This window comes from Arvicola amphibius, chromosome 2 (genome assembly GCF_903992535.2).
Source record: "Arvicola amphibius chromosome 2, mArvAmp1.2, whole genome shotgun sequence".
NCBI lineage: Eukaryota > Metazoa > Chordata > Mammalia > Rodentia > Cricetidae > Arvicola > Arvicola amphibius.
In genome coordinates, this window is record NC_052048.2 from 132,358,513 (window position 1) to 132,370,662 (window position 12,150).

General features: G+C 39.2%; 1 protein-coding gene across 3 annotated transcripts in view; it reads right to left on the reverse strand.

Moving 5' to 3' along the window:
• Positions 1–12,150, reverse strand: part of Hadhb (hydroxyacyl-CoA dehydrogenase trifunctional multienzyme complex subunit beta) — a 39,349-nt gene that overhangs the window by 19,041 nt on the left and 8,158 nt on the right. For all 3 annotated transcript variants that reach the window (XM_038318190.1, XM_038318191.1, XM_038318192.1), the window contains exons 4-6: positions 7,225–7,324; positions 4,723–4,767; positions 2,085–2,184 (exon numbers count right to left, since the gene is read on the reverse strand). In XM_038318190.1, the coding sequence (XP_038174118.1) occupies positions 2,085–2,184; positions 4,723–4,767; positions 7,225–7,324 (245 nt within the window). The remainder of the gene's footprint in view (positions 1–2,084; positions 2,185–4,722; positions 4,768–7,224; positions 7,325–12,150) is intronic.

A 12,150-nucleotide genomic window follows, 5' to 3' on the forward strand; every position in this document is an offset into this window, starting at 1 on the left:
TAAAATTTAAAAAAGCTCTTTCTTCCAGTTAACCCCTAACTTGTGTGCTGCAAACCGTGGCTGTGAAGTCGCCTTACAGAGCTAAACCAATGAGAGAAATGAGGAAACTGTATGTTATATCCTATACCTCTTACTGTACATAACGTATACATCTTAAACATTTGTGGTTAGTGGTCGTAAGGGCCAGGCCCTCTCACATGGAGAGTATTTGTTTACAAATGTGTCCTCAGAGTGTAGCAGGGACAGGGGTATGGATGGCGGAGGAGCACTCAGCACTCACCAAGGCACTGGCACAGTGACATTACAAACATTTTCAATCTTAAGATATATTTTTCTGCAGAGAAACCCTGTCTCGAAAAACCAAAAAAATAAAAAATAAAAAAAAGATATATTTTTCTGTCCAGCAGGTAACCCTAGACCATAGAAAGAGAAGCTGTAACTCTTTTCAGGGGCTATATAGTTTATATTTTCTAAATAGCCCTGGCCATTCAGGGACTCTTTTTTTAAAATATTTATTTATTATGTATACAATATTCTGTCTGTATGTCTGCAGGCCAGAAGAGGGCACCAGGCCTCATTACAGATGGCTGTGAGCCACCATGTGGTTGCCGGGAATTGAACTCAGGACCTTTGGAAGAGCAGGCAATGCTCTTAACCTCTGAGCCATCTCTTTTCTCCAGCCCGCCATTCAGGGACTCTTATCCCATGGTGTCTGGGCAAAGGCTATAAAACTGAGGTTAGGAATCCATGCAAAAAGTTAATTATTGTCCCTGGTACTGCAATTAGGGTACTTTGCACTATTTACCTTGTCTAACAAATCATACAGCTGGCTACATGTCCTAGTAAATAAGATTGTATTCATTTAGTAATAGTTTATCTTAAAATCCAATTAGCAAAGCACCTGGACTGATCTAAAAGAGACTTTAAAGTTTTATATCAGTTAATTGTGTGCGGCTATCTTGGCAGCTGGGAATATTATAGCTCTTTTCTTTTTTCCTTTTCTGTGTGTGTGTGTGTGTGTGTGTGTGTGTGTGTGTGTGTGCGTGCGCACATGCATGCATGTGTTTTGAGACAGGGTTTTTCTGTAGTTTTGGAGCCTGTCCTGGAACTTGCTCTGTAGACCAGGTCTCTGCCTCCTGAGTGCTGGGATTAAGGGCGTGTACCACCATTATGACACCTGTCTCTAGGGAAGCATCTTTGCATTTGTTTTATTCACCAAAACTCTATATAGGCTAACATTATTAATATCAATTAGACAATACAGCTAAGGAAGACCCAGCTTCTTGACAATCCATAGATAAATATGCCCAGTAGATCAGGAATGTATTTATGAGATACACACATATATACAGACTAGAGAAAGAATGCAATTAGCACATTTAAAATTACAGGCAGAAGCACAGTTTTCTGGAGTTTGCATTTTTGCAGGCCTTGCAAGGCAAGTTTCCTCCGTCAGAAGTTAACTCTTGTGACTTGACACCTTGAATATTAACTGTAACTTCTGTAATAAATGATAAAGGCTTTCAGCAAACATCTGATTTTTAGTTAAATACATATTTAGTTGATGAATTTTAAGACTTCAATGACTTTAAAATGGTAAATTCTTGGTTGGGGACATATCTTAGTGGTAGAACACTTGGCACCAAGTACAAAGCCTTGAGTCTGATCTCTAGCACCACATGCGTGCATGCGTACGCACATGCACACACACAAAGAGATAAATTAAAACATATTACTTCAAATTGACTTTTTTGCCACTTTGGAGGGGTTGGGATAGGGGAAGAAAAGGGGTCTTGCTTTGTAGCCCTAGATGGCCTAAAACTCATAGATTTTCCTGCTTCTGCCTTCTGAATGCTGATATTAAAGGAGTGTGCCACCAAGCCTAGAGCAACAGAGCTGTTGCTATTGTTTTGGAGACAAGATCCTACTGCAGCCAGACTGATCTGTAACTTATTACAGAGTACAGTAAGTAGTGGACTCCATGGCAATCCCCCTGCCTCAGCCTCTCAAGAATAAATTACAAGCATCAGCTATTATGTCCAGCTTTATCAATCTCTTTAAACATATAATTTTGCTTTACTTACCTCTCTAGCCACATTGCTTGTTTTTACTTCCTGAACAACCGTACCAAAAATGATATAATCAACAACATCCTTTGGAACATTGGTCCGATGCAACAAACCCCTAAAAGCAGAAATCCAAAGAAAAGAAACAGTTCAAACATGCCAGAGAACATCACATAAAACACTGCACGTTTTTAAACAGTGCCTGAGTTGGAGGTATAGGTCAGAGGGAGAGTGCTCATCTAGTACATATAAGGCCCTAGGTTCAATTCTAATCACCAGAAAAATACAAAGACAAGCCCTTCTCTTTAAAAGGCCAGGCACAAACATTTGGCACCCTATCAAAAAGGAAATGAATGACAAGGGATGTAAAGGCAGTATCTGATGGTCACTTGGTAATGAGACATTAGAAGGAAGAATCAAAAGTAACTTTTGAGCTGGGCAGTGGTGGTGCATGCCTTTAATCCCAGCATTCAGGAGGCAGAGGCAGGCAGATGTCTGTGAGTTTGAGGCCAGCCTGGTCTACAGAGCAAGTTCCAAGACAAGCTCCAAAGCTACAAAGAAGCCCTGTCTCAAAAAACAAAAACAAAAGAGAGAGAGAGAGAGAGAGAGAGAGAGAGAGAGAGAGAGAGAGAGAGAGAGAGAGAGAGAGAGAGAGAGAGAGAGAGAGAGAGAGAGAATTTAAGGAGCCATCAAAAATAGGAACACAAGTACACATTTGTCAAAACTCAAAAGTGAGTTATATAAAATCTGTATGGAGTTAAAGGTGCAGTTCACTGGTAGAACATTTGCCCAGTATTTACAAGTCCTTTGGGTTAACAACCCCATCACTGAAATAAAGAGAAGAGGGGAAAGGGAAGGAGATGGAAGAACATCATAAAGCTGCAACACAAGAACTCAAAGAAGACATGTCCAGGCACAGTCCACAGTGTTAAATGTAGAGCACAGAAAGGCCCAAGAAAAGAATGTTGTATTTATGATCACGAAGTCCTTAAAGAGAAACTTCCAATGTGTAGCTACGCAGAGATTTGGGAATGGAAATGATTATTGTTATTATGTAATTAGGGAGAGTAAACAGTAAACAGAGGAACAATGCTGTGGCTTTTGTTCTTAAAGTCTGGCAGGAAGACAAGAAAACTGACTGCCGATGAGCAGAAAGGTTAAATCAAAGTGTTTCCCAGTGAGGAAAAGATCTTCGGTTGCTTGGAGACACTAAAGCAAAATATCACTGGACATTTAGAGAGTACATTATGTAGACACAGCCATATATTTTATGACCACCCCAAAGTAGTCATCCATCTCAATCTCATTTCATTACATTTAATTTTTAAATTTTTTTTTTTGTTGTTGAGACAGGGTTTCTCTGTGTAGCTTTGGAGCCTGTCCTGAACACACTCTGTAGACCAGGCTGGCCTCAAACTCACAGAGACCTGCCTGACTCTGCCTCCCAAGTGCTGGGATTAAAGGCGTGTGCCACCACCTCTCAGCTCTAATTTAAAACTTTTACTAGCTTTGCACATGAACCTTCGAGTTTTTTGTTTTTTAATTTTTATCTTATGTGTATGAGTATTTGCCTCCATGCATGCAGATGAAACAGGATGATTGCCATGAGTTAGAAGCCATCTTGGCCTACATAATGAGTTCTAGGCCAGCCTGAGAATATTATAATAAACACAATCTACATACTATATATATATACACATATATATGTATATGTATATATATAGTCATGTCAAGATGCTACGTGCTAAACTTGCAGATAAAGATGCCTTCCAATCAAAACTGTTCAAATTTAACATATAAAGTTAAAATAAGGGCTGGAGAGATGGCTCAGTGGTTAAGAGCATTGCCTGCTCTTCCAAAGGTCCTGAGTTCAATTCCCGGCAACCACATGGTGGCTCACAGCCATCTGTAATGAGGTCTGGTGCCCTCTTCTGGCCTGCAGGCATACATGTAGACAGAATATTGTACACATAATAAATAAATAAATAAATAAATAAATAAATAAATAAATAAAATAAAGTTAAAATAAAATTTAATCCTATCATGGGACACACCTTTAATCTCAGCAACTGAGAGGCAGAGGTAAGTCAATCCCTAAATTCAAGGTCAGTCTGTTCTTTGGTAAATTTCAGGTCAGTAAGAGTTAGATGGTAAAACCCTATCTTTAAAAATAAAAAAAACCAGCCGGGCGGTGGTGGCGCACGCCTTTAATCCCAGCACTCGGGAGGCAGAGGCAGGCGGATCTCTGAGTTCGAGGCCAGCCTGGTCTACAAGAGCTAGCTCTAAAAAAAACTATAGGGAAACCCTGTCTCGAATAAAAAAAAAAAAATAAAAAAAACCCAAAAACCCTTGTATAAGGTAGTTAATATTGCTTCTTGCAGCTAGGTAGTAGCGGTACACGCCTTTAATCCCAGCATTTAGAATGCAGAGGCAGGTGAATGTCTGTGAGTTTGAGGTCAGCCTGGTCTACAGAGCGAGTTCCAGGACACCCAGGGTTACATAAAGAAACCATGTCTCGAAAAACAAACAAAAATTTACTTCTTGCCATATAAAGTTTAACATATCCTAAACATGAAAGTTCTACAGAACATACTACTTCAAATGCTAAAACTAGGAAAACATTTTAAGTAAAGAACAGGAAACTTCATTTACTTACAAAAGTGCAGCTCTAGCCAAGTCGTGTGGCATTAGGTCTTTATAGCTGGGAAAGAAAACAAATAATTTAAACCAAAAGCCTACAGTTTCAATAACCTTTTAAATTATTTTTGAAATACAGATTATCTAACATATACTGCTGAAAATGTAACCAATGCTACTGTCAAAGTCATTCCACTGGTTCAAGCGAAGAAATAGCATGACTTTGCTGTCATCTTAAAAACCTGACAAGCCCTAAGCAACTACAGAATTTTCTGGGTATCTGACCAAACAGATGTTCTAGCTGCGCATGGTGCTCAGACCCATAATCCCAGCACCTGGGAGGCCAAGGCTGGAGGAATGCTCTCAAATTCTAGGCCAGCACAGCTACAGCAGGAGACCCTGTCTCAAAAGCAACAAACAAAAATCCCAACCCCAAACATAAACTATCATGTACATTAAAAATTATATACCATACTTCTATTATTCAGTATGGAATGTGTTAAATATTCTTTTTAAAACTAACCTTCGTTTGAGAGCTTTTTTGAGGAGCAGGAGATGACTACATTTTTTATTTTGTAAAGCTCAAAAGGATACAAGGGGCATGTTTTAGTTTTTTTTATTATGTAAACAATATTCTGTCTGTGTATGCCTGCAGGCCAGAAGAGGGCACCATACCCCATTACAGATGGTTGTCAGCCACCATGTGGTTGCTGGGAATTGAACTCTTTGGAAGAGCAGGCAATGCTCTTAACCTCTGAGCCATCTCTCCACCCCTGTTTTAGTTTTTTTTATGAAACTTTTTCCTTTGAAATAATCTGAGATTTACCAAAGACCATAAAGGACAGAGTTGAGTTCCTACACCCTCTACCCAGCTTCTTCAAGGTACTACTCACTAAGCTACTAACTTTGTGGCTCTCACCAGTTTCCTATGAACATCCTTTTCCTGCTCCAGAGTCTAACCCACAGGGCCATGTGGCATCTAGTTGTGATGGCGGCTTAGCCACCTCTAAACTATGATAGTTCCCCACTTTTGACACCTGAGATCAGAGGCAAGGCACTCTTCTCATTGCTTCCTATTGGGATGTGTGGCATTAAAATTACTTATTACCGGTGATATTAACTTGAGCATTTGGTTCAGATGGTACCTGTCAGTTTTCTCCACTATAAACTACTATTTTCCTTTCCTGCAAAAAGTCTGTTAGTCACTAACCCCAGCCTTCCTGCTCTTCCCTCCTTCCCTTTCCCTCCACATTACACATGAGGCTCTACACCTTGTTTAAGTTTTTTCTCTTTTTAAATATTTGGTGCTGTGTGCTCATACATTTGGGGAAGGCACAGGACAACTTGTAGGAGTCAGTTCTCCCTTGTTTTCCAGGAACTGTACTGTGTCATCAGATTTGGTGACAAGCACCTTTACCCGCTGAGCCATCTCACTGGCTCCTTTTTAAAATGTTATTTTTATTTTAAGTGCATTGGTGTTTTGTCTGCATGTATGTCTGTGTTGGATTCCCTGAAACTAGAGTTACACACAGTTGTGAGCTGCCTTGTGGGTGTTGGGAATTGAACTTGGGTCCTCTCAAAGGCTCTTACCTCCTGAGCCATCTCTTCAGCCCCTATGCTTTGCCATTTAAAAGTAATATATCTCCAAGATGTAAAATTTTCCATATGAATACATAAGATAGGCCTTATTGTTTTTAAACTGGAGCCTAATATTCTCCAGTAAGTTTTTTTTTTTCTTTTGGTTTTTCGAGACAGGGTTTCCCTGTAGTTTCTAGAGCCTGTCCTGGAGCTAGCTCTTTGTAGACCAGGCTGGCCTTGAACTCAGAGATCCGCCTGCCTCTGCCTCCTGAGTGCTGGGATTAAAGGCGTGCGCCACCACCGCCAGGCCTCTCCAGTAAGTTTTAATGTTAGTGACTGCCTGTGCAAAATAGAAATATTAACAAACTAACACAATCTAAACAAAACAGAACTAATTCCTGAACTTAATTATCAGAATTCATTATCAGTTTTTGTATAGAATGAATCTCATTTAGAGGATAGAAAATCCTAAGAAAAACAGTTGTTTGATTCTGAGAAATTATCAGGCTAGTCCAAAATACTTGGGGTTGAGCTACAAGCGGCATTTAGACCAGCTGTGTCAACTCAAAGCTTCATCATTTTCAGGACCAAAGTAGCAGGTTCTCAGAATTTTTACAGATCATCCTCTGTCTCAGCACTAACTGTGCCTACAGAAGCAATCAATGTTCCAGAAAAGAAAAGTACACCCTGTTGGAAAAGATGCTATCTGGATCTACACTGAACTTTCAATTAAGGCAATTTCAGGCTAATACCATGGCAAGTTAGTTTATAAAAAAGGATAAAACATCTTGCTATTATATACCACACCGATTTGACTTGTTCTATACTGACTTTATACATGTACTTTCCATCTGGTCCCCCACTAATGGCATTATTACCTACAGAGACTACTTCAAACAGTACCTTAAAAGAGAAACGACTACCAGGATCATTTCATACTTACGAAGTGCCGGACAGCAGAAATGGAATGCGGACACCTTCCACCACCACTATATTCTTCATATTGGGTTTTGCTAAGGTCTTCTTTGACTTGGTCTGGACAGCTTTAAGATAAAGTTCAAAGAAATATTAATAAAATATATGAAATCAGGAATAGGGAAGAAGTTCAAGTGGAACACTTGCCCAGATACATTTTGCTTAGCTTGCTCTCTTTCTCTCATAAGAGTCTGGTATTTGGGTCTATTTTTATGATGACCTTTTATGATGGCTTTCATAATTTCCATTGAGATGCTGGTGTAATTCTGATAGGTCTGCCTTTTTCTCCTCTAAAAAGAGCTGTACTGTTTATAGTCTCTGCCAATGCAGTAGTCAAACAAGGTCATAACTCTAAATCCAAGGCATAAACTGATCATGTTCAGAGGGGGTATGTCAGGCCCATTGACAAATCAACAAAGTAGTTGACTAGTGTATATTAGCACCATTTTTTGTTTTGTTTGTTTTGTTTTTGTTACAATAAAATACTCGAGACTGGACATCAAGGAATCTAAACTAATTAAATGGTGCATACTGAAGTCCTGGTGAAGGTCTACCTGGCTATGTTATAACAAAGCTAAACATACCACAGCAAAGAAGCAGGAAGAAAAATGGCTATGCGCAGAAGACAACAAGCACTTGGGATGGACTCATTTTAAAACAGCCACTCTTGGACTGTAGAGATGGATCTGTAGTTAAGAGCACTGTAGTTAAGGTCCTGAGTTCAATTCCCAGGAATCCACATGGTGGCTCAAAGCCATCAGTAAGAAGATCTGGTGCCCTCTTCTGGCCTGTAGGTATGTATCTATGCAGGCAGAACATTGCATACTAAATAAATAAATAAATCTTAAAAAAAAATAAAGCAACAACAACAACAACAACAAAAACCCAGCCACACTCAAAGGTTGATATCATACTCATACCAATGACCAAATTACTTTTAAGTTCATTTAAAAAAAAAAAACACAGTTACATATCAAATTCACAATGTAGCTTAGGTTGGCCTCGGACTCTCAATACTACTACTACTTAAGCCTCCCCAGTGCTGGGATTTCTTAAAGGTTCTAGCGCCTCTCAGTATTACCACAAGGAGTAAACTTGCTGCTCATGACCTTTGGTGTGTACACTCAGACTCTATAAACCACAGCAATTAGCTATTCGTGTCATTGGCAAACAAGTGATGAACTGTGCCAGGCCATGTCCTCCTTGGTAGGAATCCAAGCAAAGAAACATGGCAAAAAATACCCATTGGCAGAGGCTGAAAAGACGCCATGAAAAGAACTAGGGCAATGGTAAAGTAGCGTCATCTGTAAGCTAGCTGTGGGATAGCCACAAATCCTGGGAGCAAAGAAAAGAACAAAAGAGTAAAAGGAAGAGAGACACACATAGATGAGAGGAAAGGGCACATCACAGGGTGCCGTGAGAGGAACACCTGGCCATGAGCAGCTTGTGTGCTTCCTGATATCTTTCTACTTTCAGTACACACAAACCCTCTCAAGCCTGAGGACCCATTACCCACAATAACAAGACAGCTTTGTAACTTCCTACGTAGAGGGGAAAAGAAGGTATGATCAGAAAATAAGCTTAGGAGACGATAGAAGAATCAAAGAATATGATGGGGACAGGAATCAAAGGGAATATTGAAAGATGTTTCCATCTTCAAGAAAAATGAGAAATAAAGGGCTGGAGAGATGGCTCAGTGGTTAAAAACACTGACTGCTCTTCCAGAGGTCCTGAGTTCAATTCCCAGCAACCACATGGTGGCTCACAACTATCTGTAATCAGATCTGGTGCCCTCTTAAGGCCTATAGGCATACATGCAGGAAGAACACAGTATACATAGTAAATAAATCTTTTAAGAAAAAGAAAATGAAAACTGAGAAATAAAAACAGTACACCAAATATGTAGATTACTTGTGACTGACCTGATAAAAAGGTATTTTGAGGAAAAGTTGGATGACACATTACTATGTTAGGGTGCTTTTTTAAAAAGTAGCTTGTTTCTTTTATGCATCTCCAAATTAAAATTATTATTTTTCTAATTTCTTGCTCAGCTTGAATAGTTCTCAACCTTCATAATGTTGCAACCCTTTAATATAGTTCCTCATGTTGTAGTAATCCCCAATCATAAATTTCTGCTGCTATTTCATAAATATAATTTTGCTGATGTTATGAATCATAATATAAGAATCAGTGCTTTTCAGTGATCTTAGGAAAAGGGTCATTCAAATGCCCAAAAGGGTTGCAATCCACAGGTTGAGAACCACTGCTCTACTTGGTTGTCATAAGGTATCATCTACTACTGTTTTAAATGGACAGGTTGAGCAAGCCCCCAGTCCCTTGCTCACTTCCAGTATCTCACCTTTATTCAAGTACTCTCTCATTTGCTTGCCCCCATATTTCATTCAATTCTTCCATGTATCTTGGGCTTACCTCACATTCTATCCCAATAAAACTTTCTCTAATAATTACAGTTACCTACAGTTCTGCCTTTAAACTTCTTCTCCCCCCCCCCCCTTTGGTTTTTCAAGACAGGGTTTCTCTGTAGCTTTGGAGCCTGTCCTGGAACTAGTTCTTATAGACCAGGCTGGCCTATTTGAAAAATAGTACTGCTGTTGCATTATGTAATAGTCACCAAAAGAACTCCCACTGTTTTATGTGCACACTGGCTCCTAACCACATAAAAAATTCTCAAACATAATTAATACAGGTCCTTTACATATATTCAAAATGTGTGTGAGTGTGTGTTCAGGGTAGACAATAACAATGAACCCAAAAAAATCTCAACTGAGTATAAAAACACTATGGTTTACATTCCTGGTCTGCAAAACTTTATTTGCAAATGTGCAAGCTAGACTATATAACTTGAAAATCTAGAATTCAAATGCTAATCAATATATTCTATACTTTACACACAATTAAAATCAAAGATTAAAAGATGTGTCATGCCTGAGAGAAACAATTAATAAATGGGACCTCCTGAAACTGAGAAGCTTCTGTAAAGCAAAGGACACGATCAACAAGACAAAACCACAGCCTACAGAATGGGAAAGATCTTCACCAACCCCACTTCAGACTGAGGTCTGATCTCCAAAATATACAAAGAACTCAAGAAATTGGTCATCAAAAGAACAAATAATCCAATTTAAAAAAATGGAGTACAGATCTAAACAAAGAACTCTCAACAAAGGAATCTAAAATGGCTGAAAGAAACCTAAGGAAATGCTCAATATCCTTACTCATCAGAGAAATGCAAATCAAAACAACTCTGAGATTCCATCTTACACCTGAAAGAATGGCCAAGATCAAAAACACTGATAACAACTTATGCTGGAGAGGTTGTGGGGTAAAGGGAACACTTCTTCATTGCTGGTAGGAATGCAAGCTGGTACAGCCCCTTTGGATATCAGTATGGTGACTTCTCAGAAAATTAGGAAACAACCTTCCTCAAGATCCAGCAATACCACTTTTGGGTATATATCCAAAGGATGTTCAATCGTGCCACAAGGACATGTGCTCAACTATGTTCATAGCAGCTTTGTCATAGCCAGAACCTGAAAACAATCTAAATGCCCCTCGACCGAAGAATGAATAAGGAAAATGTGATACATTTACACAATGGAGTACTACACAGAAGAAAACATAACGACATCTTGAAATTTGCAGGCAAATGAATGGAGCTAGAAAACATCATTTTGAGTGAGGTAACCCAGACCCAGAAAGATAATTATCACATGAACTCACTCATAAGTGGCTTTTAAACATAAAGCAAAGAAAATTAGCCTACAAACCACAATCCCAGGGAACCTGGACAACAATGAAGACCCTAAGAAAGAGATACATAGATCTAATCTACATGGGAAGTAGAAAAATACAAGATCTCCTGAGTAAACTGGAAGAAGCATGGGGACCTTGTGAGAGGGCTGAAGGGGAAGGGAGGGGCAGGGACGGTACCAGGGAAAAAATGTAGAGCTCAATAAAAATTAATAAAAAAGTTTTAAAAAAGATGTGTCATGCTTTACATAATTGTTATCTGTGTGTGAGAAAAACAGGAACATAGACAGAGAAACAAAAAATAATCATCAAATCAGTCAAGCAGTCAGACACAGTTCATGAGATGACAGGACACCAATGCATCCTGTAGTCATTTGCTCACACTTCTTCCAGCAGTAATACAAGTGAAGAGGAAGTATATAGTTATAACTATTGTAACCTAAAACCTGCTTGGCACAGGCACATGGCCCTTCCCTATCCTAAAACCAGCCAGTCACATTCCTTTGCTTATCAGGTGCCTTTTTTGTGCCATTATCATCAGCAGCATTAACACAAACCACTTATAAAATACTGTTTGACACTGGGGACATAAGTCTCAAGACTTTCAGAGCTTATAACATAGGAAGAAAAGAAAAACACCAAAAAAAGGCTACCAGACAACAGAGACTAGTCTAAATGGCTGAAAAATGATCCCTCTGTTGCCATCAGAATGACCTTCTACTACTGGGTAAGGAGTCAAATCTGCGTGGGTGATTATGCAAAGCAAAAGCCTGAGTGAACAGTTAAATTAGGGGAAGGAACTATCCTTTATTATTCTATGTGGAGACAATAGAAATCTAAATTCTGGTTAGAATTTAGAGGCTCTAGGACATAAGTTCTCTAGTTGAGATTAGGCAACAGATGTCTAAGAATATTGTGGGAAGATAATGCCACCATGAACATACTGACTTTAGTTGATGAAGGGCTTTTTGGTTGTGTGCTGTTGTAGCTGCTATGGTGGTGGTGGGTTGAGTACAGTGTGCTAGGCAAGTGCTCCACCATTAATCTGTATATTCAGTCCAAATCTGCTTTGATTTTGTCCTTTTTCCCTTAGTACAGGGTGGGGATTGAACCAGGGTCTTGA